This window comes from Monodelphis domestica, chromosome 8, assembly GCF_027887165.1.
Source record: "Monodelphis domestica isolate mMonDom1 chromosome 8, mMonDom1.pri, whole genome shotgun sequence".
Classification (NCBI taxonomy): domain Eukaryota; kingdom Metazoa; phylum Chordata; class Mammalia; order Didelphimorphia; family Didelphidae; genus Monodelphis; species Monodelphis domestica.
In genome coordinates this window covers 21,565,526-21,592,885 of record NC_077234.1, presented here as the reverse complement: position 1 = coordinate 21,592,885, position 27,360 = coordinate 21,565,526, and the positions used below count along the sequence as shown (strand labels likewise).

Below are 27,360 nucleotides of genomic sequence, written 5' to 3'. Positions count from 1 at the left end.
ACAGTATGGGGGAAATGAGGTTATGGGAATATGGATGCTGAGGAGTGAGCTGGAAGGGGGAAAGGAAAGATGGCAAGAGCTTGCCCTCCTTGGGGGTAGCTGACACCAGAGCTTGAGGCAACCTGGAGAGACAGAAAGTCACTTTCTATGGCTCTGCTCAATTGATGTTAGTAACTTACACCCCTGGAGCCCCAATGTAAGCCCAAACACAGGGAACATGTTCATCACATCCCTGATCAGTTGTCCGGGGCAGAGAGGGTTGGAATCAAGCCCTCTTCTGTGGATGATCCTGGCAGATCAGGTTTGCTGCCACAAATGAGACCGGATTCACCCTTGAATCCTGTTCCTAAGCACCCAACCTTTCTTTGAAAGAAAGCAAACCAACGCCCAAATCTGACTGAAACTAAGACTTTATTTGGAAAGGGGGATGGAAGGTAGAGAAGGGAAAAGGAAAGGATACCCTGAAGCTAAACCCCAAACAGCCAGATCTGGAAGGTTGAGTGGAGTCCCAAAGCACTCTGCCTTCTTTCCAGCTGCTTGTCCTAATATCTCAATTTAAATCTCAATCAAATGCAAAGGAGGTGAAATAGAAAAGATGATCTGTGGAAACTTTCTGGTTGCTTGTAACTGACTATACTCTGGCTTGAGACTAGAGAGAGCTGCTACTAAGTATGGGAACACACTTGCCTATTTGCAATGGAGATAGAAGTACTTTGAGAGACACTGAGAGATACTGAAGCAGGGGAATGCTCTGGGGTTTGCCTACTGATCAGTATGTGAGGCTAATGGATCAATCCTAACCTCTTCCTCCCTCACTCCCTCCCTTAACCACCCACTTCTGGAAGCCTTTTGGCTTCCTCCCTCCCCCCTTGAGTGGAGGATAAAGTTATTCTTTTTCCTTTCTCAGGTAAGGGGTTTATTGGGATAACAGAACTGGAAACTGAAGTAAGAGGGATGAGGGTGTCCCTAATCTAAAATGAAGATTTATGAGGGCTTTGGGAAGTCACAACTGTGACAGAGGGACAGTCAGAGATGGAGGACAACAGTTAAAATCTTCTTTCTTCTTCACAAAGCCACGAATTTCAGAAGCCCCCCTCAAGGGTACTTCAGCCTGAGGCAGAAACTAAATAATATCAGTTCAGCTTCTTCTCCCTGGCCAGTTTCAACTCTCAGAACCAGAGACCAAATCAAAAGTCCCAGCCCCCCGCCCCCCCCCCCCCCCCTTCAACTCCCAGAGCCAAAGCCAGAATCAGTTCCTCCTTTGGTCAAAGCCAAAAAGCCAAGCCTCCTCAGTTCAATAGCCCCTCCAGAGAGAGAGTGAGTCCCAAGATTCCAATTCCTCTCCTCTAGTCTGGCTTCCTCAACTGCCTCTACTGGGAACATTCCCTTTGGAACCTTCTTGATTGACAACAGGTCTCCAGCCTTGGTTCTTGCATCTTGCCTTGTCCTGCAAAACCTCTCTCTCTTCATGTCTCTACCACAGAGGCAAGGGGGAGACCCAGAAGAAATAGGCAGCCTGGCTCAGATGAGAGAGTCTAACGCAATCTCCCTCTGAGTCTAGGGTTGTGTTTGCAGGTGGAAGAAAGGTAGTAAAGAGATTTCTTTTTTTTTTTACTTCATTAGATGATTTAGAATAATTTTCCATGGTTACAAGATTCATGTTCCTTCCCTCCCCTCTTCCCATCCCCTCCCATATAGGATGCACAATTCCAGTGGGTTTAACATGTGCCATCCATCAAGACCCATTTCCTTATTATTAGTATTTGCACTAGGGTGATCTTTTAGAGTCCACTTTCCCAGTCTTAGCCCCACCAATTCATGTGATCAAGTGGTTGTTTTTCTTCTGTCTTTCTTTTCCCACAGTTCTTCCTCTGGATGTGGAGAGCCTTCTTTCTCCTCAGTCCCTCATGATGGTCCTGAGTCAGTGCATTGCTTCTAGTAGAGAAGTCCATTACATTCGATTGTACCACAGTGTATCAGTCTCTGTATACAATGTTCTCCTCGTTCTGCTCCTTTCACTCTGCATCACTTCCTGGAGGTCTTTCCAGTTCACATGGAATCCCTCCACTTTATTGTTCCTTTGAGCACAAGAGTATTCCATCAGCAACATATAGCACAATGTGTTCAGCCATTCCCCAATTGAAGGGCAGCCCCTCATTTTCCAGTTTTCTGCCACCACAAACTGCACAGCTATGAATATTCTTGTTCAAATCTTTTTCCTTAGAGATTTCTTGAGAAAAGCAGGTTCACAGATGTAATGTATGGCCAAACAGGGAACACCCATACACCCAGAGGAAATGGAGGGAAAGAGAGAATGGAGAGAGGGAGGAGATGGATCTTCCCCTCTTTTCCCTTTGGGGAAAGTAACCCAGTCTTGTCTCCCTGAGGGATATGTCTCTTGAGAGAATGATTCTGTGAGGTAGAGGACAAGAGGTGGAAGGGAAAGCCCCAGTAGGATGACCTCCTGTCCCCCCAATCAGGAACACCAAGTGCCAGTTCTCTTCAAAGCCCTGGGTTTGTCCCTCCTCCGAGGAGAGGTGCTGTTCCTTGGATTAGGCAGTTTGGATCACTGGGATCCACAGGTTAACCCTCTTTTGGGGAGATCTATGATCCCCCCAACCTTTGATCCCTCCAGTAACTGACCCAGACCTAGCTAGCTCTAGCTGAACTGATAAATTATTAGGGATTAACAAGGGAGGAGTGGGAAGGGTATTGTGAAGATTCAATGGAACTCTGCCGGGATTGGGAAAATGAGTAAATTGTCAGCCCCGCCCATCTGTAGATCTAATCACCCAAAGTGTCCACATCCCACTCAATCCTTTGGTGGGAGATCCGTGAGCCACAAGCACTGTAGTGGTGACCAATCAGAGGGGAACTGGGGGAGGGCACAGGAGGGGACTCCAAAGAGAGTGTATTTAAAGGGGAACAACAGCTTCCTGACTTCAGTTCTATCCAGAGTTCCTGTTCTTGGAGTGGAGCTAGTGGAGAACGCGCTGACTGACCCGGAGACCCTGTTCCTGGCCAGGCTCTTCTGATATCTCTTTGAACTGCGGCTGCGGTGAGTGAAAGGTTGGCTCTTAGCTGTTGGGTTTTCTGAAAAAACTAGCCTCAGGAGGGACTGGCCCAGGCCGGTGGCCTGCAGGCGAGGCCTGAGGACTAAAGTTCCCGCCGGACTGAGCCGGACCGGAGTAAATGACTTCCTGCCTAGCCGCCCTCCGAGTTTCTTCCTTCACTCTTTCTACACTGACTTCCCGGAGACCCTGTTCTTAAAGCATCCAGTGCGATCTTTGGGATAAATCGGCCCATTCCCCGCACTGTATCAATTAGGTAGGAGGTGACCCGGCGCTGAACACTTGGGCCCTCTGGCGCACCCGCCCACCAAGGAGTTGGCCCCGAGGCTGGGAGAGCCTCGACCCCCTGCCAGTCAGCTTGGAATTCCGGAGTGGAGAACAGGTCAGGGAGAGAGCCTGGAGCGAAGCCTCCAGAGCGATTTCTCGGCAGACAGCTTTCCTCAACGTGCCAGTCCACGTGTCGGAGACACTCGGGGGTTCATCTCCGGAGACACCCAATCCGCTTCTGAGCCAGGAAATGGAGCCGGTCCTTCCCGCGCAGTCCTCGCCGCTGCCGCCATCACCTCGGAGCCTGCGCTTCCTGCGGCTGCGGCCCATTCCAGATGCAGACCGCCATTAACTTTCTAAAGAGGCGCCGCTCGGGAGGGGGCGGCGGGAGAGGGGGCGGGGACGACTATGGGGAGATGGAAAGTGCTTCAGGCTTGGCCTCCTGAGTTGGTGAGGCTCGAAAATTCAATCCAGTCGTGGGCTGCTCCCCTGCTCCAGGCTAGGGAACGATCGGATCGGAGCTGGGGTGAAGGACGGATTCTGGGGTGCGGAGCGGGCTGGATCCCCGTGACCAGCGTCTTGGCTGCCTTCCCTGGAAAGGAAAGGGGTTCTGAGTCCCATTGGGGGGAGAGGGGAAGGAAGGGCGCTGGCCCCTGCCGGAGGGAGGGGGCCCGGACCTCCCAACCCTTGTTGCGCTCTCGCCTTGACGCCAACTCGCCGTGACCTGGTTGTTCCTCCCCTGCGCCCCCTCCCTCAGTTTCCCCCAGCCTGCTGTTTGTCTTTTCTCTTCCTGTATTCGCCTCATCCCCCAACCCCCTCCAGTCGACCTTTCTCCCCGGCGCGCCCTACCTCAGTTTCCCGACCCGGCGTCCTTTCCGCAGCCTCCTTTGACCTTCGTGTTCCTTTACTCGCCCCACCTTTCCTCCCGCGTTGGGGATCCCAACACCGTGACCCCCGCCCACTTGTGCCTCACTCTGGCTCTGGGACTTTCCTCTGTGGGCTGAGGCCCCTCTGGGGGAGGCCAGCAAGAGTAGATCTGGAGGGAGATCCCGGCCCCACACCGCGTGCCCACCCCCTTCAGACCGGGCCGGGAGTCTGGATTGGAACTCAGGACTTCCTTCTCCAAGCCTGGTCACTCTGCTCCCCCTCCCCCCTTGGCACTTCTCCCCTAGACTTGTTCACTTAAAACCATCACCTCAGAAGCAGTGACTGGCCTCCTTTTCCTGTTTCTATTCCAGTTCTTAGCACAGAGCCAGGCACCAAGGAAGAGATTTTCGATGCCTTTTCATTCAGAATGTGCTGAATTGTAGGCTGAGGTTTTTATAAAACTGCCTTCTTTTGTCCTTTCTCCTTTTTCTAGCATTGCTGGGTTGGTCTGACAGCCAGTGCTCCCATGCAGCCTTGGTGGAGTGTCACCAGCTGGAGCTTTGTGGCAGGAAGAGCCCCAGAAACCCCTCTCCCCATTCCCTGGATTTACTCTTCTTTTTCACCTTCTTAATCATTTCTATTCCAAGTGCCAGATTCCCTTCCCATCCCTCCCCTCTCCCTCAGACAAAACCTGTTCCCTCATGAGCCCTGCTGCAGAAAAGCCAGAGAAAGTGAGGGAGAAAAATGGGGCTTTTCCCGCCCTGGCTGCAGCTCAGGCCCATCCATTTCTGTGGGTCAAGCTAGCCCAGAGAGCTGAGAAGGTCTCCTGAGGGAAATGGAACCTGTGCATGGCTGCCAGATGTTTACAAACCTTGGCTTTATTCTCCTGGGCATACTCCAGACTTCCTACTGGTGGGGAACTATCAGTCAAAATAAATAAATAACAGTTTAATCATAACAGCCATGGGATTGCTTTGCATCTCAGCTGCTCTGACATTCCCAGGCCTGAGATTTATTTTTATATCCATATTCTTGGCATGCAGATACACAAAATCAAAGAGAGATCACTGGAAAAGTGATACATTAACTTTTAACAAATCACTTGATTAACATTGTATATTTGTGTATTGTGATGACAGACAGACTACAATATAAATTATTTCATCACAGGTGGCTTACTAGGGAGTTTGAGTTACTAATTTGTGTAATTGAGTCACTGAGGCATATTGAAGCTTAGTGTACCTGTACTGTACCCATGTAAAGGGAGATTGGGTGGGTAATCACATCTGGACACCCCCAGGCTGCTCCCAAGCCCCAATTCTCCTGCCAATGGGAAACCTCATCATGCCTGAGGGGAATGGGCTCAGTCTGTCGGCTGCTCCTGAGTCCCACTTGCAGGCACAGTAGAAGTGAAACCCTTTGAGAAGACCAATTGCCCCTGTATCCCCCAGGGGGCATCGTGCACACAGAAAGAGCCCAATAGAAGCTTATTGGGGCCATCTTCCGTGGCTCCTGACACCATCTTGAAAGGGCCTGGCTATTGGCTGGGGTCTCCCCCACTGGATGAGCCTCCCATTCTGTGTCTCTGGTGCCTGGCCCCATTCTGTGTCTCTGGTGCCTGGCACAGTGCTTGGGCGTTTCATAAATGCTTGTTGACTGACGATTCCTAAGCAGGGCCCCAGAGAGGTCATCTATATTGTTAAACTGAAAAAAACCAGAACTATTAACTAGTCAGAAAAACCACTTTTTAGTTAGTGGAAAGGAGTATGGCATGCATGATAAGGCTTCCTCCCAGAGCTGTGGGCCACAAAGCCTTGAAGGGTCTCCAGACTCTGGGTTGCTCTGGTCAGGGACCCCTGGGAAGAGTCCTTAAAGTTGGGAAGCTTAAATACCATTTTAGTGGTCCTGAGATCAGAGGGGGAGAGAGGATAGTTGACTGGCTCTACAATGGCAACAAGGAAAAATGAGGAGTTCCAGACAGGAATAATAGTGAGGGACTGAGGCTTTCCCAGGGACATCAAAGGGAAAGAATCAGCCAGAGGGCTGGGCTACCTCAGAAAAGGACTTTGGCCTCAGGGGAGAAACCATTGGGACACCCTCCCCACCTGAATTCCTTTAAGGGCTAGTGTTAGTCTGGGACTCTTGTTTGGCTTTCCCTCAGGGAGAGACTCTCAGGTGACAAGGTCAAACTTGGCGATTTTCACAATCCAGCTAACTAAACTGGGGGTCCTGAGATCTCCCTGGGCTTTTGGGGGGGGTTGGATTAACCCCTTTCCCTTGCTGTTGGCAGGAGGCCAAGGACTGCCTTGGACCTTTCTCTGTGTGCCAGGTGCCCGCTGGCACAGCGCTTGGCACGTAGTAGGAGTTTTGGGGAAACCTAGTGGTGTGGGTCTGACTTGCAATAGGGGGCGAGGGAAAGCCTGACTCTGGGTATAAGTCCGGGACCCCCGCCAGGGGGCAGCCCTGGAAGTTGGCCTCCGAGGCGAGGTTCCTACGTGCCAGGCACTTCACAAATATTAACTCAGGTGCCGGTCTGCACGGCCCTAGGAGGTAGGCGCTGTTATTATTTCCATTTTACAGATGAATAAACTGTGCACGGTCTGGGCTGGCTCACACCGGCCCCATTAGAACTCTAGGTCTGGCGCTCCCTAGGAAAGACTGGTGAGTACAAGGCTTGATTGACCGCCACTGGAGCAAAACGCAGAGCGCTTTCGGAGGAATCCGAGCCCGAGAGTTTAGGCACAGTGGAGAAGAGAGAAAGAAATGGAGTCCCTCCTTCCCGCGCAGGCGCCGCTGCGGCTTCTGCAGCCGCTTCCGCCGCCATCTCCTTGGCGCCTGCGCCGTGTGCAGCATTTGCTCCCGCTCCCGCCCCTTTCGAGGCTGTTGAGGACTGTTGACTTTCGAAAGATGCGCGGGGCACCACGGGGTGTGGCAGGAGAGGGGGAGGGGACAATTATCTCGGGTGGTTGAAAGTATTTCCGACGTCGGCGCCTGCGCTGTGGAGCCGCGAAAGCTCTTTCCCGTCTTGGCGCACCTCCCGGAACCGGGCTAGGCATGGATCGGAAGAGGAGGCGGAGCGGGGGTCGGAGGCGAAGTCGAGGGCGGACTCAGGGGCGGGGCGTGGTATTCCTAGGGAGTGGAGTGAATCCCATCGGCTCTTGTCGTGCTCCCTTCCCTGGAAAAGAGATGGCTTCTGTGGTGAGTCCGTGTGCTGGGGGGGCGCCGAGGGGCCGAAGGGCGCCGGGACCTGCGGAAGGGAGGAGGCTCCGTAGCTCTAAACCCATGCTGCTGCCTCACCTTGATTCCATCTGCGCCATGACTTGGTCGCTCCAATTCTCCACACCTGCGCCCCCTACCTCTGCCTCCTCCCCATCCTCCGCATCTTTTCCCCAGCTTCCTGTTTGACCTCCTTTGTGTTCCTTTACTCGCCCCACACAAACACCCCCCCCCTCCATTCTGTCCTTCTTCCCCTGAGCTGGGGGTCCCAACACCGTGACCCCCCGCCCACTTGTGCCTCACTCGGGCTCTGGGACTTTCCCCTGTGGGCTGAGGCCCCCCTGGGGGAGGCCAGCAGGACCGGATCCGGAGGGAGATAGATCCCTGCCCCACACCCCGTGCCCGCCCGCTTCAGGCCGGGACCTTGACTCCTGGGGCTCGTGTCTCCCCATTGCTTCAAGGAAAGGCAGTCCGGAGAGTCCGATTCCCGACCCCGCTCCCCAACCCCCACCTGGGTCCCCAGGCTTGGCGCAGCGTCTGGCCTCCCCCAGACACCCTTTCGAGGCCGGCCCGTGCTCCAAAGGGTCAGTTCCGCAAATCCGCAGCCTCCTTCCTTGTCCTCGCCATTCAGAAGGGGCCGGCTGAAAGGGGGACTCGGGGAGCCTCGGAGGCTGGCCAGAGGCGGCGCAGTCTGGGAGACTCGGGGTCTCTGGCCAGCTGGCCCTTCCCAGCTCGGAACCCAGGATGGCCGCTGCACACGTGGCTTTGGCCATGAAAGGCGCAGGTGGTTTTTTGGAGGAAATAATGAAAAATAGGAGAAAATCTGGAAGGACTTAACAGGAGCTTTTCCGATGGTGGGTCTTGGCAGCGCCTTGGCAGGACAGGACAGGACAGGACAGGACAGCTTTGCCCCTCCAACCCGAAGGTGCCTTGTTGATAGTGCACCCACTTTTGTCTCAGCCTGGTGGGAGCTGACCACTGGGCTCTTGGGATGGCTGGGAGCCCCAGGCTGTTCCCAGGCCTCTGCTTCCTCCCTCAGTGGCTTAAAAAGTCCATACTCTGGAGGCTGTAAAACATAATTAATGTTTGGTAACTACCTATTTTATGATAAAGCCCCACAAAGAAGCTTTCCTTTGAACCAGAGAGTGGGGAGTGAAAGAGTCTTGGTCAAGCCTCCAGCGCCCATTAAGTTACCATCCTGGAGTCCTCAGCCATGGGCTCAGTAGGGTGGCCTGTTCTAATCTGCCCTTTGGACAAAAGAGTCCAGCCAAAAAATAGAGTGGATGTTGGTTTGGTGTTGCTCAGTGATTGGCTGATGCCTTCACAGGACTTCCTTTGACAGCTCTTAGAGGTGGATTCCTAGATGAGAAAACAGGCAGTGAAACATTCAGGATTCTGAAGTGAATTCTGGAACAAGCCCAGCTACTGTTTAGATGCTGAAATGATGGCTTGAACCCCTTGTCGCAGCCATCTCTCTTGAGATCGGTCACCCACAGTCTATGCTCTGTTGGTTTTCCTTATGCTTGAAACATTGCTCTCTGGAAACGTGGCTCCCTATGGAGGGCACCCCAATGGGATTTGGGGACCCACATGTGGGGGAGGTAAATAATGGGCTTGTCTATAGGAGTGACCACAAGTATGGCCCATCGTGGGTTACTAAGGATGTCACACAAAGGAATGAAGAGAGGGCAGCTGCAAAACCCGTCCCATGAAGAAACCCAGACTGGCTGGCTTACATTTCCTTCTCTCCCCTTAGACAGAAGAACAGACAAACAACAGGCTGATACATTCCTGTTGACTTCTTTTAGAAACTCTTAAAGCAAAGCTTCCCATTTGAGGACAAGCTTGGTTGGCCAATTGGCCTGAACAGTTCTCTGAAAATTATGCCAATAATATCTTTGTGTAACCTCTGAAGGAAATTCACCGAATTTGGAAGAACTCACTTTTTTCAAGTGACAGAATCGGGGTTCACAGGGCTGGAAGAGTCTTCTGAATTGAAGCTTTAAAAAAGTCTCATTCCCAGGGCTGGGAAGGAACTTCAGTCCAGGAAAAGGTTGTGCCGGGAAGTAGCTAACATGGTTTTGTCTCATTTTCTTGAGTTAGTAACCCATGATGTGCCACTCTTTAGAGTCACTTGTATTCGACAAGACCATTATTTAGATGGTTTGTTTATATGGCAGAAGTCTAAGAAAATTACTTGAAAACTAGACTTTAGGGAGAGGCAGGTGGCTCAGTGGATAGAGCGCCAGGCCTGGCCTGAGGAGAACCTGGGTTCCAATCTGGCCTCAGACACTTCCTAGCTGTGTGACCCTGAGCAAGTCATTTAACCTCCATTGCCCCCACCCTTGCCCTTCTGTCTTTCTTAGATGTTTTATTGAGACAGAAAGTCAGGGTTTTGGGGAGGAAAAAAGAAAACTAGATTTTGGCATTTAAATTATGTTTTGTAAATGCATAAAAGATTTCCGGGGTGTTTGTTAGCACTCACATGTACATCAGAATTCTAGCAGCTCTCCTGTGCACCTTTAAGCAAGGGGATCCCTCTAGTTTGCAGCCTGACCAACTCTTTCCTGAGCCAAGAGGGTGAGACTTGCTTCTCCCAAGCCAATGCCACCTCCTGCTGACCCTGCCAGGAATCAGCCCATTAGAAAGTGGCTCTCGGTGACCCAGAAGCTTCTCAGCTCTGGCCACATGAAGCATGAGTTGTACTTCCTGAGGCCTGAGCTCTTGGGACCCAGATGAGGCTGGCTGAACCCTGAGCTGGCTTCTTGTCAGAGATTTTTATTGACTTCTGCTGTGTGGGTAGAGTTTGATCTCCAGCATGTACTACCTAGGCTGGGGAAGTGTCCTTGTTCCGCATGGAATGGGGGTGGACCCTGAGGGTAGCTTCTGTTTTTTGGCAAAATAAATTGTGTGACCTTTTTGTCTCTCAATTTTATGCCTTCACTTCTGACTTAGAATCAGTACTAGGTTCCAAGGCAGAAGATTGGTAAGGGCTAGTTGGTGAAGGTGAAGTGACTTATCCAGGTTCATACAGCTAGGAAATGTTTGAGGACAGATTGGAACTCAGGACCTTCCTTCTCCAGACCTGGATCAATCCACGGAGCCACCTTGCCTTCCCCATTTTACTCCCTTTTTTAAATCTACCAGAAAACTCATCCTACTACTGATTTCTCTGATGGGGCTCATCAGTCACCTTGGCCCCTGCTCTTTTGGCACTTCTCCCCTAGACTTGTTCCCTTCCTTCTTAGAGTTAGAATATCACCTCAAAATCAGTGATTAACTCCCTTTCTGTGTTTCTATTCCAATTCTTAGCACAGAGCCAGGCACCAAGGAAGAGATTTTCAATGCCTTTTCATTCAATTCAATGCCGAATTGTAAGCTCAGGGTTTTATAAAACTGCCTTCTTTTGTCATATCCTTTAGAATCTCCTTTCCCTAGCATTGCTGGTTTGGTCTGACAGCCAGAGCTCACATGGAGGCTTGGTGGAGTGTCACCAGCTGGACCTTTGTGTGGCAGGAAGAACCCCAGAAACCCCTCTCCCCATTCCCTGGTTTTACTCTTCTTTTTCACCTTCTTGATTATTTTTATTCTGAGTTGCAGATTCCCTTCCCATTCCTCTTCTGCTCCTGAGAAGGGAAGAAATGGGATCTGGGTCTTGCATGCAAAATCAGACAAAACCTTTTTCGACATTAGCTCTGCTGCAGAAAAGCCAGAGAAAGAGAGGGAGAAAAATTGGGTTTTTCCTGCTCTGGCTACAGCATAGGCACATCCATTTCCACTGGTCAAGCTGGCCCAGAGAGTTGAAGAGGAGAAGGCCTCCTGGGGGAAATGGAGGCTGTGCATGGCTGTTGGACATTTGAGAACCTTTGCTTTAATCTTCAGACCAATGGACCCTTTTGGTGTGAACTTTAAAAATTACTCCACCCTACTTAGACATACTTTAGGGGAAGATAAAGTTGTAATCTCCTGATTGAACAATGAAAGTACTTAGTTCTCACTTTATAGTGAAGCTAGAACTTTAAGCTAAGTCTATTTTTAGTATCTTAATACAAAAAGATGTTAAGTACCCATAAAGGTTAAATTAATCATAAAAAGGTCAAGTAACTAAGAAAAGATAAACTTAACAAAGAAGTGTGAAGTAGCTCAAAAGAGCTAACCAGAGAAGGTGAGAACTAAAGAGTGGACAGTCCTGGAGAAAATCTAACCAAAGAAGGTGAGAACTATGGAGAAAAGTGTCTGCTGTGATTGGTAGATGTGAAAATTTAGGGGAGGTGACACAAGAGAAAAGATCTTTAAAAAGGAGGTCTACATATGAGCAGCCTGAGAGCCTGTTCAATGCTAGAACTCAGCTTGGAGAAGCTCCCTCAGAAAGCTTCCTTGAGATAGTCTCGTGGTGACTTGGGTAAGACTGACTTCCTTTTCCCTTAGTCTCAGAGAGGCCTTTGGCCAAGGCCTTTAACTCCTGCCTGGCTCAGCCTGAGCTGGAGCAGCTTAAATTAACTCTTTCCTCTCCCTTTTTCTTCTCCTTAATTCTTTCTCTCTATATTAATTAAAATCACCATAATTTCCAGCTGACTTGGATATTTTATTTGGGATTTTCCCTGGTGACCAATTAATTTAGATTTTTAAGTCACAATGCTAAAATTGTCCTTTACAGTGGTCCGGGGGCATCCTGCCGACTCAATGGGAGAATCTGGGAGGGGGTGAGAGATGGGAAGGGATCTGGACCTGAGCTCAGCCCCCAGTGCTCTTGCCATCAGTTTCTTCCCCTTTTTATGGAAACCTTTCCCTTCTGTCTTAGATGGTGGTGTTCTTTGTGTATTATTAATTACATGTATTTGGTGCTTAGTAAATTCTGGATCTCTTAAATGATTAGCAACTAGAAACCTGTTTAAAAATCAGTATTTGCAGGGGCAGCTGGGTAGCTCAGTGGATTGAGAACCAAATTGAGAACCAGGCCTAGAGACGGGAGGTCCTAGGTTCAAATCTGGCCTCAGCCACTTCCTAGCTGTGTGACCCTGGACAAGTCACTTGACCCCCATTGCCTAGCCCTTACCACTTTTCTGCCTTGGAGCCAATACACAGTATTGACTCCAAGATGGAAGGTAAGAGTTTAAAAAAAAAATCAGTATTTGCAAATGACTCAATAAAGCACTTTTTTTTTCTTCATAGGAAATGCATAATTTTGAGGAAGAACTAACATGCTCCATTTGTTATAGCATATTTGAGGATCCTCGAGTACTGCCATGCTCCCATACGTTTTGCAGAAATTGTCTGGAAAATATTCTTCAGGCATCTGGGAACTTTTATGTGAGGAGAGCCCTGAGAATTCCACTGACATGCCCTAATTGCAGGCGTACAGTTGAAATCCCTCCCCCTGGCATTGAATCTTTGCCCATCAACTTTGCCCTGAGGGCTATTATTGAAAAATACCAACAGGAAGGATGCCTAGATGTCATCACATGCCCTGAGCACTCCAGGCAGCCGCTCAACATCTACTGCCTGCAGGACCGCGAGCCAGTGTGTGGCCACTGCCTTACCATCGGCCAGCACCAAGGACATCCCATTGAAGACCTTCATAGTGCCTACATGAAAGAAAAGGAGGAGCCCTCCAAACTTTTTGAGCAGTTGACTGACATCAACAGTCACTGGGAAGATTTCTGGTTGCTCGCTGAAAAGTTATTGGACCAGAAATCCCATGTGATGCAAGTTGTCCAAAATGATAAAGAAATTGTCCTCCGCTATTTTAAGGAGCTTAATGATATCTTGGACCTGAAAAAAGATGCTTTACTATCTGCCTTGGATGATGTTGGGAGGGCAATTGATGAAGAATTCACTCCACAAATTGATAGAATGACAGAAATAAGAGTAGAGCAGATGGAATTAAGGAGATCAACTGCCCTTTTGTTAGAAGAGGAGTCAACGGTTAAATTCCTCAAAAAAATATGTAATGTTCGTCAGCGGGTGCAGGCACTGAGACAAAGAACGCTGCCCAGCATTCAGTCTCTTGAGATTTGTCCTCGTGTTGGCCCTGTCCTGATGGAAGAGTGGGCCAGAACTGAAATCAGTCAAATAAAAAATCTTGTGGTTCCAGAAATAAAGCTCTCCCTACAAAGGATGCAATCCGTCCCTGCCAAGGAAGAGAAGGGGGTAGAGGAGGAGGAAGAAGAGGAAGAAAATGAGGAAGAAAAAGAGGAAGAAAATGAGGAGGAAAAGGAGGAGGAGGAGGAGGAGGAAGATGAAAAAGAGGAGGAGGAGCAGGAGGAAAAGGAAGAGGAGAAAGCAGAGTTTGCAAAGATTTTCAGTATTTTTATACTGACAGTTATTTCAGGGATATTGATGTTAATATTTTTGTTTAACAGATACACACTGCCCATTTTACATGATGTGAGTTCAGGATTTTTCTCTGAGGTTTCTCAATCTCTGTATCATTCTTTTTCCAACAACATGTATATAGTTAAGGAAACCGTGTGCCTCACTTACCATGTGCTAAAAGGATTCCTATGGGACTCTATTTCCTGTTGTTTATGAGAATTCAGATCTGGATTTAACTCTGCCTTCCTCTCTCTAGCCAGTTCTTAATTAGATCTGGAAGCTAGGGCAGAACCCATGCTGGGGCTACCCATAATAGTGGAAGGCTTGATGTGCCATGTTTCAGTAGGGTTGATGGGCCCAAAACCAAAAACCAAGGAAAAGCAGAATGCTTGGATTTTTGGAAATTCAGTTAATCGAAGTTGACTAGTTTTCTAAGAATTTTTTAAATTGAGATTCCAAATTTACTTTTCTCTTTTGGACAATAAATGTTGACTCTCTTATAAGTTTGTGGCATTTGAATTTGTTTTTAACTGACATGGTTTCCTCTCCTAGAATCCTGAATTCTGAAGTCCCCTTTTTTCCCTACTGTTATGCCAGTGTTAATGAAATACAGTTAACCAGCCCATAGTCCTTTCCCACAGTCCTTGACCCCTAAGACCCTGTGGCCTTCCTTTCCTCTGCCTGTGGTCTTGACCCTTTCACTGAGCTCTTGGCTCTAGATTATCATTGAGAGCTGCCTTGTCCCCTCTTGGGACAGCTTAAACCCATTGACCTTCACCATCAGTCTTCTTTGTCCCTGTGTATGCGTCAGCCATGCAAGTCTTTTGTTTACTACCAACTAGTATGCTGCTGTGAATATTTTGGCTCAGAAGGAAAAGATCATTTTAAAAACAGCCACTGTGGTTGGGGTCTAAAAGAAATGACTTTTCTGGGTTTCAGCTCCATAAAGGAGCTACATAGTGCAATTGCCTTAACTAGCATTTATTAGACTTGCTATGTGCCAGGCACCATGTTATCTCAAGAGATACAAAGAAATGGAAAAGTCATCACTCCAGCCAAGGAGTTCACAGTCTAATGAGCAGACACGATATATACAGAGTAGAGGGAAGGTAACCTCCAAAGGAAGGCACTAGCAGTAGGGAGAGAGGGGGACTGGTAATGGTCTCTGGCAAAAATTGGGTTGGAGAAAAGTTATGAAAAAAGACAAGGAAACAGAGGCAAAGGTGAGGAGAGGGCATTCGAAGTAGTACAAAGGAAGAAAGAAGGAAGATGGAGCTTTATGTGCAAGAACCAGCTTGCAGACCAGTGTAGTTGAGTCACAGAATTTCATGAAGTAAAGTGTAAGAAGATTGGAGTGGTGGGAAGGGGACAGTTAGAAGAGCTTTTAATGCCAAAGGACTTCGTGTTGATCCTGAAGGTGATAGTCACCAGAGTATACTGAGATGGGAAGAAGTGGGAAGAGGACGACATTTTAAGGAAATCACTTCGACAGCTGAATGGAGCATGAATTGCATTGGAGAGGCTTGCTTCAGAGAAATGAGCTGGAAAATTAGAGACTGGGAGAGACGTAATGAGGGGGTGGTGTAGGAGTGATGTCCCCAAAGTAGAAATGAAGAATGGTGGTGCCTTCAATAAAAGTAGGAAAGTTTGAATTGGGAGAGTTAGGGGGAGAAACTACTGAGAATTAGATTTTGGAAATCCAGTTTGAGCAGATTTCAAAAGGCAGGTGGTGATACCTAACTGGAGCTCAGAGGAGAGACAGGGGCTGCTTATATAGATCTAGGAAGCATCTTCATGGAGATCCCTGAACCCCTGGAAGCCAACTAGAGCAATTAAATGGAATACTAATGAGAAAGAAGAGAAGAGAGCTTCAGACAGAGCCTTGAGATAATGCTCTTGTTGGTGGTCATGAGATAGGGGAAGATTTAATAAAAGATTGAGAAGAAGCCATCAGACAGATAGGAAGAGAACCAGGAGAGAACAGTGTCGTAAAAACCTAGAATACAGTAGCTAGTAGACAAAAGGTGATCAACAATAACAAAATCTTCAGAGCAGTCAAAGACAGAAAAGATGTCTTTGGCAATTAAGAGACCTTGGAGGGCAGCAGCTAGGTAGCAAGTGTAAGGGTTAAAATAGGGGTTTTGATAAAATCTTTTAATTATTTAAGTTTTGATGAGAATATAGTAGAGTTTTAATATTTAAGCCAGAGAAAAGAAAACTTCTAGTGTCTTTTAACAACTAACAGTTTAATTAAAATAGAGATAGTAAAAGAATATAGAAAAGGAGGGAAAGATAGAAAAGAGGAAAGAGATTATTACTCTTATGCCCTATAAACATACCTAAAAAAATTCCTAATAACTACCTCTGTCTTCTGAGGACAGCTTCTTGTCTGGCAAACACCAGGCATATCTAACCTACATTATAAATGATTCTCTTAACTACCTAACTCCCTAAAGTAATAGATAGCTACCACTTATTCCTTCAATCAGTTTTCTATAGCAGCCCAAACTGTCAGTAGCCAACTGAAAGCAGATCCTTTCCAATGAAACAGACCTGCTCTCTGGAAATCCCACTTAAAAAGCCCTTTAAAAGCTAAAGCCAAAAACCTCAATAAACGCAGGCCCACCTTTATATTCTAGCAACTAAACACCAACCCACACTACTAGCAACCAACCTCCAATGACCAACTTGTGCCCAGGAGCCAAATTCCCCGAAACTGCCAGCCTTAACTGTCAGCAACTCAACTCCTAACTCAGCAACTAACTCTCCTGTCAGCAACTGACAGCATACAACTGATGCTGACTCAACAGGGGGATCCCCGGTTCCTATTTCCTGTTACTGTGGGCTGGTTAATCCCTATACATCTCTATGGTAAGAGGAGCTACCAGTCCCCTGTTAAATTAAAGATTCCTTTTTATAAACCCCCCATGATCCTTTGGGAGGCTAGTCTCACCAATGGATCAGTTAAACATCTAACTTATACTTCTAAAAATCTTGTAGTTAAAAGTGCCTATAATATTACACTAGTAGAAAACTAACATTAATAAAGGGAAGGGAAATAAAAGGGAAAGAAAGCAAAACCAATGATAGGTAGATGCATTGACCGAAAGCCAATTAGGAATTGTAAGATTTAAATTAATGTTTAAACCCTATTTATAAAGTTTATTCATAATCACTTGAAGTAGAAAGAAAATAAACTAAAAGAAAGAGAAGTTCAAACCTGTATAATTAGAAATGTCACCCTATGTAATTTTGGGGGACACACTCCTTAGATGGAGAAATGAGGATTGAAGGCAGTGAGGAGAGGATTGATGCAAATGGCTTCCCTCATTACTCCCTCCCAGAGTTCCTGAATTACTTGAGGGAGACAAAATGGATATCTCCCCTTGGTGAAGGCTTGCCCCTTGAAGGCTGTACCGGCTCAGGAAAATTTTCTCTACAAGGAGAGGAATGAGGTACCTCAATCCAGATATGTGCTGCTTTGGAGTGCTCACAACCCTCCCTCTCATGTCTTCTTGAACACTAGCAACAAGATGGAGTCTACCAATGGGCTTACTTTTTAGATGTAATTAAATGAGATTGAATTCGCTGACTGCTTATTTGATTTAATTGTTGATTGGGGCAAAGGGTAAAGGTTAGAGGGCTTGTAAGTCACCCTAAATCTCTTTGTAAATAAATCTAATTACTGAAGTACAAGGTTTTATTGTAACCAGGGGGAGAGGTAGAATAGGGGAAAGAACAAGTCCAGTATCTCAATAGTTCATGGAAATTAAAGTCTGAAGAAATTAGGTTTCTTGACAGGAGCCAACAATGCTTTAAACAGGAACCCATGATGTTAAGATTTCTATCAGTGTCAGAAATCTCCACAGGTATCTTGAAATGGCCTCCTTTCACTCCCTTTTGTGTCTCTACCCTCAAGACCTTATCCCCAGGAGAACTTACCAGAAGTCCTTTTTCCAGTTTTCAAGTGTCATTCCTGCTTCATGCAACTGTAGATCTTCAACATTCCATTCACCCCCAAAGATTCTCTTGTTCTACTCCCCATAATTACACCAAAAAACCTACATTTCCCAAGAGCCCACTGACTTCCTGTCATCATGTACTTCCTATAGACAAGGGATAAATTCAGTGGGCATTCTGGGTCTTAATCTTTGGTCTTTTTGACTTCCTGTCTGAGATGGTGGTAAGCATGGGGGATTTTGAACAGGCTGAGTAGCCATGGGCATGTGGTTTTATTTGCATCCCTTTTATTCCTTTATTTCTAATGATCATTTAATAAATCTCCTAAAATATAATTTTAATTTTTACATATTTGGTGACCAGAAGTTGGAGAAGAAATTTTCAATTATTTAAGCCCTGTTTCTCCTGCCTTTTTTGACAACCCCCACTCTTCCTCGTGAACTCCTGAACTCTTCAGGAATTGCTGCTGCTGCTGCTGCTCCTGCCGGGTTTTTCCCCCCTACTCTTTGCCAGTCGCCCACCCTACTCGCCCAGCTGCTTTAGTTTGAGGGGCTTACCTGGGGACTCTTGGTAGAGAAGAAATAAGCCAATTCTCTCACCCATCTGCTTGAGCCTGTGTTCCTTCTTCCTCGCTGCTGCCTCTAGTGTTGCTGCTGCTGAACAACTACTCCTGTACCAACCCTAGTCCTAGCCCTGGTCCCAACTACTATTGCTGTTCCCTTTGTTTCCTGCTGGTAGCTGCCACTATGTCATTGGAACTCACAAACTGGGAGTCCTTGGAGCCACTCTTGGGGCAGCTGGTAAAAACTGGGGTGTGTTTTCCTTAGGTATTAATTGGCCTCCTAATGTCCTAATGGACAAGGCACCGAGATACATAAACTGCGACTCTCCTCAATTCTTCAAGGTCCATATTAGGCCATTTGGGGAATTTTTTCTTGAAATAATCTTTGACCACTTTGCAACAGTTATTTACAAACTGTCTCCTAATTTGCCTGACATTCCTCTCTTTGGTAAGGTCAAAGTCCATGTATCTGCCTCCCAGCTCATTAAGTTTATCCATAAACTGGGAGGGAGTTTCATCATTTGATTGCTTTAAGACTTTCAAACTTGGTCCTGGTGCCTGGCCTATCAGAACAATCTCTCATTGCTTTAACAATGCTTCAATAGTGTGGCACAGTTGTAAATATTCTCCTTTATCATTAATATCCCATTTAGGATCTATCTCAGGCCAACGAACTGCATTCCTTCCCCAGCTTTTATTAACAAGAGAAATTACTTTTATTTTTTTATTTATTTTTCTCTCTTTCTGTCAAAAAGGCTTAGAGCAAGTTTTGCACATCTTGATATGAAGGATCATATTTATGAAAAATGTTCAGCCAGTGCTGGTCCACACTGATGCTGTTTACTTAATGGAAATGATCCCAACCAGGCCCCAACTGGACCAAAGGGCCAGTTTCCAGAGCCTCAAGGATGGGCTCCTAAAGGACTCTCCAAAGAACCACCACACTCAGGAGAAGAACAAGTAAGCTTCTATTCCTCCCCAAACATTTGTCCCAAAAGTAGCTAACTGCCCATCAGTGTGGAGAGAAGTTGGATCTCGGACCCCTTTCCATTTCAGTTTTAGGAAGCATACAAGGGAGAATGTGGCAAGTTCCAGGATGCAGGTCTAAAGAATGCATCATAGCAATGGAAGGCAGAAGGGACCTGAGCCCCCCTCAAACTTACCTCTGCTGTCCTGCAGGTAAGAGACCTGGGGGAGGGATGTGCCCAAGGCCACACTCTGAGATTCTGGGGGAAGTTTGGGGAGTATAAGAAAATATTCTTCTTACAGATATTAATCACAGGTGAAAGGGGGAGAGGTAAGGATGGGCACCTCAAGATTTGGGGTACTTGAGGTTACAGAGAACCTTCTCCCCTAAACACCCTTACTCCTTTCAGGGTTCTTTCACCTTTACAAAAATAATCTGACTATGTTTATTTACTAAAGATGAATTTAATAACAAGTTTAGATTGGGAAGGTATCAGGGTAGAGGGAATAGGGATTTCACTATACTTTGTCACAGATTGATTTGAGTCTCTCTCAGCTTTTGAGCTGAGGCCAGGCCTCTCAGGCTGGTGGAGTTTTTTTTTTTTTAATTATTATTTCTGTCTCTGCTATATCTATCCTAGCTTCTTAAGTTCAAAGTCTTTAGCAGTAAATAGCAATCAGAAAAAGAGAATCTGACTTTCAGAGCTGGTTGGACCTGTCTCTTTGGGCTGACACCCTAAAGACCAGCCTTACAGTTCAAACCAATCACCTCAAATCCTTTTGTTCAATGACACGATCACAGGAATCCAGGTAGAGCACACTGTGAACTTTAGATTACTCTACCCTACTTAGTCTAACAAAAACAGGAATGTCTACCCCCATACTTAAGGATTAAGTATTTAGGAGGATGGCCTATGACAGACATGTGCTAGCAAATGACAAATCAGAAACAACTGACAGACCCCTGGACTGTCCTAAATCAAGCTTAAGCTACCATTGCTACATGTGAGATGCAGGAAAGTCTATATATTTTGTGTCACTTCCTCTCTCCAGTCTCTTTTCACAGAGAGGTGGCTCTGGCGTCATCTTGCTGAGCATTTCGGCATCTTGGCAGGTATTGTCCGGGGTTGGCAGTGAGTTTTCCTTGATACTATACTGGGAGAAGCTTAGTAGCCTAGTTTAGGTGAGGCACCTTCACTAAGCTCTCTCGGAGTTTAGGCTGATTCTTTTTTCCTTTACCTTCCAAACACTATCCTCTTAGAAAAACCTCCAGTCTTCTTCAAAGACCTCGTGGCAGAGGTCTTTGAACTCCCCTAGGCATAGGCCAGGCAGGAGACATCCTATACCCTCTTTCTTCTCTTTAATTCCTTCCCTCTATATTAATTAAAATCACTATAAATTTCCAAACTGACTTGGGTATTTTATTTGGGATTTTCTCTGGTGACCAAATTAATTTAGATTAGGTCACAACCCTAAAATTATCCTTACAACACAGTTGGGAAAAATCCAGGAATAGAGGTACCTCTATCCAGAGACAGGGAGAAAGCACTCCTTCCAGTCCAAGGGCCAGGAAAGAGAGTGACCCTCAAGAGTAATTGTCACCTCTCCAACTCTTCCTTCCCGCCCCCCTTCCAACTGCCTTTGCTGTCAACATCTTCACTCTATCATTCCAACTGCTGTTCTTTCCACCTCAGTGGCAGAAATGTCAATGCTTGATTCAGTTTTCCTTTCGACAGGAGGCAGGAGCTGAAAGATTGAGGAAGACTCCATGGAGAAGGATGCCCCTGAGACCTGAAGGAAGGGAGGGACTATGGGGGTGGTAAAGCACAAACTAAAACTGAAGAGCAAATAGAGGAAGAACAACAGATGTTAAGGGATGTAACAGAAATCAAAAGATAAAATATATGGGATAGAAGCTAAAGATTCAAAAACACAAGAAAAATACAAAAATGTTCTTATGTTCTTACAACAGATCAAATATAGCAACAGTTTTGATTAACAATGATAGGGAAATTGTAGAAATATAGAATACAACAGATCCAACCTTAAAATCTTCAGCACACAACATCAAAAAGGTTCCACATACAGAAGGTCATGACATAACAAAAGAAAATACACAACAACAAATGACAGCAAAACAGAATACATTAGTTCAAGAAACAAACTTAACTGAGTGTTCTGAGCAGTTTCTCATACAAAGAGCAACTGAAAGAAAAAAAGCTGCAAATCAGTCTTTATTTAATTAATTAATTAATTTATTAAACATTTTTATTTGGTCATTTCCAAACATTATTCATTGGATACAAAGATCATTTCTTTAAAAGTGACCATTTAAAAGGGAAGACATATAGAGTTAAGCAGAGAAACAAGCAGACCTCCTGGAGAAGTGGTAGATGAGAATATTAAGGGGGAAGACAATACCTTTGACATATTAATACAATCAAACCTCAATCCAGAAGTCAAAGAGTTTTACCCCAAGCCATCTCCAGAGAACAATTCTATTCAAACAATGCCACAACTCCAAGTTTGTGATCTTCAGGGAAGTCTCCAACTGAAAGTGACTCCACTTGCTTAACTGTCAATCAAATGGAGGAATTAATCCAAAATCATGTACAAACAAGAGAAAGCAAGGAAAAGAAGGGAAACAGAGAACAAACAGGGGAAATAGACACAAAGTTAAAAAAAAAAAGATTTTTGACACTGAAAGGTCTTTATTACCTACAGGTCACCAGCAGCATTCCAGAAGATGCCAGCCTTCTAGCCATGGAGAGGCCCCCTGAAACTCAGTCAAAGTCGGGTGTATTTGTGGTCCTGGGGAAGGGCTGAGCAAGACAGAGAACCCACAGAGAAGGACAGATGGGGTGATCAGCTTGGCAGCATTCTGGGAGGGAGAGAAGGAGACTTTGCCAGGCACCATGGGGAGGGGGAGGCAGAGACTGACACCGAGACTGAGGGAGGCCAGAGAAGGGCCAGGCACTAGGGAGAATGAGGGCCCTCTATGTTGTGCCAGTGGCAGAGAGAATGATCAGGAGCAGGATGACACCCACGATCACGCAGATGAGAATGATCATCTTCACATTTTTCCACCAGAATTTCTAAGTCACCTTCTGGGATGAGGTCTTGAAGTGTTCTGATGTGGCCTCTAGGTCTTATGTCTCATTCCAAAGATGATCCAGGTTCTCTCCCCGAGCCAGGATTTGCTCCACATTCTGGGTCATGATGTTTTTGACACCTTCCATCTCATTCTGGAGTCTTCTTACCCCATTGCTCCCACCTCCACCTCTGCTGGATTCCTCCATCTCTGTCTCCTGTCCAGCTGGGGCCCATCAATAGCTGGGAAAACAGCAGCCCAGGAACTGGCTCAGGTACTTGCTCCCAGGGTACACTAGCTCAACTTCCTGTTTACTCCAACTTTTAGTTTACTCCAACTTTACTCCAACAAATATACATTATTTACAGCGATTATTTACACATAATACAATAATATACATTGTTCCCGCATCCTGATGTCAGTCAAATAGAATTAACTATTGATCTTTCTATTTGCCTAAGACCTTGTGGAACTAACTAACTATATATATATATATATATATTTACATTTTGCAAAAATGCAATTTCAGATACTTGTTTATTTGCACAAAGTCTCCTAATATATGTCAGTTTGTGATTTTGTGTTTTGTGTCTAGTAGTGTTGTGTTGAATGGATACTTATCAAGTTTCTTCAGATTTCCACTTCTCATGTTGACTAACGGCTCTCTTTCTTCCAAATTATGTAGTGTTGCATGCTATTTCCATAATACGTGAAATTAATTTTGTTTTATTCTTTAGCTGCCCTCAGTCTTACATATAAGTCCTGTTTTCTGTCTGTCCTCTTCTTCTATAAGCAAATTTACAAAGTTCAAAGTCTTTCAGCTTTTCTCTTTGTTTCTTCTTTCTGGTAGCTTTTATTGATGCTTTTCCTCTGGGATGGTTTAAAATATTTTCCTCTGGGCTGGAAAGTTGTCTTCTTGTTGCTGTGATATGCTTGACTGTTGGGATCTCATTGTCTTGAGCATTATGTGGCACTATTCTTTCTTTGTGGTGTACTTTTTGCTGTTAATCAGTTTTTGTTTTCATTTCTCAGCTCTATCTTTTTTGTAGCTATCTTCATCTTCTGAGTCTGTTACTGTGGTGTTGGATTTTTCTGGTTTTATGTGGGAACAGTGGAACCATGAGTCTTTTCCTGCAATTTTTATAGCTGTCAGAGTAGTAAGCAATACTTCATGTGGTCCAGTCCATTTTATGTCTGTGGCCAATTTCCTATTAAAATTTTTTTATGTATACTTTGTCTCCTGGTTTGATGTTGTGCAAATTGTAATCCAGGTGTACTATTTGTTGTATCAAGCCCATTTCATGCAACTCTGCTATTCTTTTTTGTAAAGCTTGTACATATTTTGTTAATTGACAATCTTCTCCTATCATTGCAATGTAAGCTTGTTTATAAGTCCTTCCTTGTCAAATTGTGTGTCTGTATAGCATCTCAAATGGAGAAATGTTTTTAAAACAGATTTAGTTGCTCCTGTATCAATAAGGCCTGGTTAGATTTCATTACCCACTTTGATCATGACCCTTGGTTCTGTGTTCTCATTTTGTTGGCATATTTGGACCATAGGTGCTTATATTTCTATTTTGCTCATATCACCATTTTGTTCTTTAACTACAGACTTCTCTTGTTAATTTGAACATTCATTTTTCAATCCATCATCAGATTATAATGGAATTGCATTAGCATAGAGACTTAAGGATGGTGTAATAATGCCACCATCCAGTGCTTCCAGTTTTGAAAGGAAATTCTTGGTTCTCTTTGTCTATTCTAAGTTTACACTTGTGAAAAGAGAATCTTTTATTCTCTTTGCCTAGTTGGAGTTAAAACTTAATTTACCAATAACTTAAGTACCTCACTAGATTGTGAAGACAGGATTAACCCTCCTTTGCTTACCTTTTGACTTAATCAACATAAGCTTGAACTAGGTGGAGGAGTTCTGCAAACCACTTAGTGAATTCACACCCTACTTAGTGGTAGGTGAGAAGCCAGTAAGATACTTGGAGAACTCCACCCTTTTTTCTAACTCAAACAGTCAGGAACTTTTTTATTCTTTTAACAGTTCACACACTCAGAAACTGTGAATCCAAAGGTGACAACTCAGATAAGTATGAATTCTAGGAGAGTTAACACCTTTAGAGGTGGGAAGTCAATCCCACAGACACTGCCCTTGGGCAGTGCTAGACAATTTGGAAGCTGTGATTGGCCCCTATAAAAAGGGGGCAGTTACAGGAAATCTCTGTAAAAGCCACAAAATCTTGTGACTGGGGCAGTCTCATGAAGATGAGTCTTGTGGAGAGTATCTCCTGGAAATAGTCTATGAGGGAACTTCACTAGAGACTGTGTCATGGATCGTGACTTCAACTTTGACTCCTGGACTACTTCATTAGGTGAGTGAAAAGGCTGGCTCTCTTCCTAGTTTCCTAAGAGATTACCTTCCATTTTGGAGGAGGTCAATTTTGCTACTCTGATAGTTGTGAAGTAGAAGCTCAGAGTTGCTTTAGTTGCATTTCCCCATTGATGAGTGCTTTGGATCCTTTTCCCCATGGGTAGGAAGAGTCTGTTTCTATCTACTTGTCTCCTTTGGCCATTTATCGGCTGGGATTCCATTCGCTTCTCAACTCCTTGCAGTCTAGCTTCTGACTCCGGGGTGAAATAGCCGCCTGTAATCAGGGGTGCTGAGCGGAGCCTCATCATTTACTGGATAATCGCGTTTACACGTGGTTGTCAGTGATCTCGAGGCTCTTGAGTTGAGGGAATCCTGGGATTGGCAGTTGGAAAAAGATGGCTGTGCTAAGCAGCTGAAGAAACAATCCTGCCCAGACTAGCTATGTAGCAACCCATCTATTATCACTTCTAAAGTGTTGGAAAGGGAAAGAGAAAGGAAGCAGGAAGAGAATTCTAGTAAACCAATCCCTAACACTAATGACAATCTAATCCATATTTCTCCCACATCTACCTTGCAAAAGGCTGCAAAGGCAATCCTCCTTCACCTACACTGTCTGACTACATTCTCCAATCAGCGACCTTTCCGTCCTACATCTAAATTATAAGGTTATAAAGATGAAAACTGGATTTCTCCCTTCAGCTCAGATGGGACTCGGGCTGTCAGTTTTCACAGATGCCACCACTCAGCTGCTGCTCTCCTGCCACCTACTGGTGAAGCAGAGGAACTGCAACACCACTCTGGTCTGCTAGGATGTTTTCAAGAAATAAATTCACCAGCTTTTCTCCAACTCACAGTGGAAGCTCCTTGAACAACCTTCCTCATGCAGGACAGTCCAAAGAGAGATTCTTGATCTACCTGCCTTTTCCAAGGCTCTTGGGGAAGTTCTTTTCCCATCATCCTTTTAAGATTCCATCCTGACTTCTTTTTTCAGCCCATATCTTTGTTTAGTTCCCAGTATCTTTCTAACTCTACAAACCACTTCACTCCTCCTGGATACTCTCTTCTCTTATGGCTTCCATTATGCTGCTAGGTGGCACCACTGTGCATGGAAGGATAGGCTTGAAGTCAAGAAGAAATGAGTTCAATTTCAGATAGTTACTTAGATATAGTGACCCATGGAAAATCATTTCATTCCCATTTACCTCAGTTTCCTTAAATGTAAAATGGAGATAATAAGAATACCTACCTCAAAGGATTGTTGAGATGATTAAATGGATATTTGCAAAGAGCCTAGCACAGTGCCTTCCTTTTCTGATTCCTCTCCTTAATGTCTGAAGATTCCTTTTATTTTTCATCTTCATTGGTACTTCATCAGCCTCATGCCCCTGGCTCTTCCTCTTCAGATGGACAAGGCACCGAAAAACAAGAAGGATGAAAGGGCTACATGTGTCCAACAAGTTATATGTGGTAGACAATATACTCTATAGAAAGAATAGCAATATAAAGGCTCAGCAATTCTCACATCCAAGAAAGGAAAAATCTGTCAGCCTCAGATCTCCACATAGAAATGCATCAAGTCTAATGAACAAGAAAAGCCAAGTAGATAGAGATCACAAGGCCAGGAGCCTGAGACTTCATGGGATGGCTCCCTTCAATGATTCTGTGGGTTCTTGTTCTACAGGAACTTGAACATCTCTTGGGTAGTCACAGGAAGTCCTCTCATTCTTAATTTTACCAAAATTGTTATCCTGTAACAATGGCACATCCAAGTAAGAGGATACAAGGAAATTATATCCATTTCATAGACCCTTTGGCTTGGGCTTCAATGTGTGAAAATGGAGATGAATAGGAGAAACTACTTTGTTGTTTGTTAAGAATTCACATCATCACCTGATGACCAGTATCATGTCTGCCATAGCTGAAATAATGGTTGTCTCTTTTCTAATTCCCTGGGAATTTTCAAAACTTTCATATTTTCTATGACCCCAAGTTATAATGAAAATTCTTTGAGTCTTCATCTTTATTTTTAATATCTTTTACAACATGTATTTATGGTGGTGATTGACTAGTCTTGCCATAAATTGAACTGAGAGATTAAATTATGCTTGTTGCTTGGCGCAAATTTCCATAAATAAAATCGTGCTTCATTGTTAATTGGTTGTTCTATAAAAGATCTTCCTTGTCAAATGAGGGAATTAGTTTTAACTTAATTTCCAATATCCCTTCCTCACAGAAACTTTCCCTCTAATAAGTTATCTTAAATGATCCCAAATTGAATTTTTTTTCACAAAGATCTTCTCTCTTTCTAATTTTTTTAAATTTTATAGTATTTTATTTGATCATTTCCATGCATTATTCATTAAAGACAAAGATCATTTTCTTTTCCTCCCTCCCACCCCCCGTAGCCGACGCATGATTCCACTGGGTATCACATGTGTTTTTGATTCGAACCCATTGCCATGTTGTTAGTATTTGCATTAGAGTGTTCGTTTAGAGTCTCTCCTCTGTCATGTCCCCTCAGCCATTGTAGTCAGACAGTGGCTTTTCTTCGGTGTTTCTACTCCCTCAGTTTGTCCTCTGCTTATGGATAGTGTTTTTTCTCCTAGATCCCTGCAGATTGTTCAGGGACATTATACTGCCACTAATGGAGAAGTCCATTACGTTC

General features: G+C 45.2%; 1 protein-coding gene and 1 pseudogene across 3 annotated transcripts in view; one reads left to right on the top strand and one right to left on the bottom strand.

Moving 5' to 3' along the window:
* Positions 1-2,942: 2,942 nt before the first annotated feature.
* The window catches only part of LOC100016634 (tripartite motif-containing protein 59-like), a 38,859-nt gene continuing 14,441 nt past the window's right edge, over positions 2,943-27,360 (top strand). The window contains exons 1-2 of one of the 3 annotated variants that reach the window (XM_056807747.1): positions 2,943-3,058; positions 12,594-14,239. In XM_056807747.1, the coding sequence (XP_056663725.1) occupies positions 12,597-13,952 (1,356 nt within the window). In that variant the 5' untranslated portion in view covers positions 2,943-3,058; positions 12,594-12,596 and the 3' untranslated portion in view covers positions 13,953-14,239. Of the gene's footprint in view, positions 3,059-7,071; positions 7,404-12,593; positions 14,240-27,360 lie in introns of those variants that run through there. The other 2 variants (XM_056807745.1, XM_056807746.1) reach the window with 2 other exon arrangements.
* On the bottom strand, positions 21,352-22,523 carry LOC103100688 (vesicle-associated membrane protein 8-like; annotated as a pseudogene).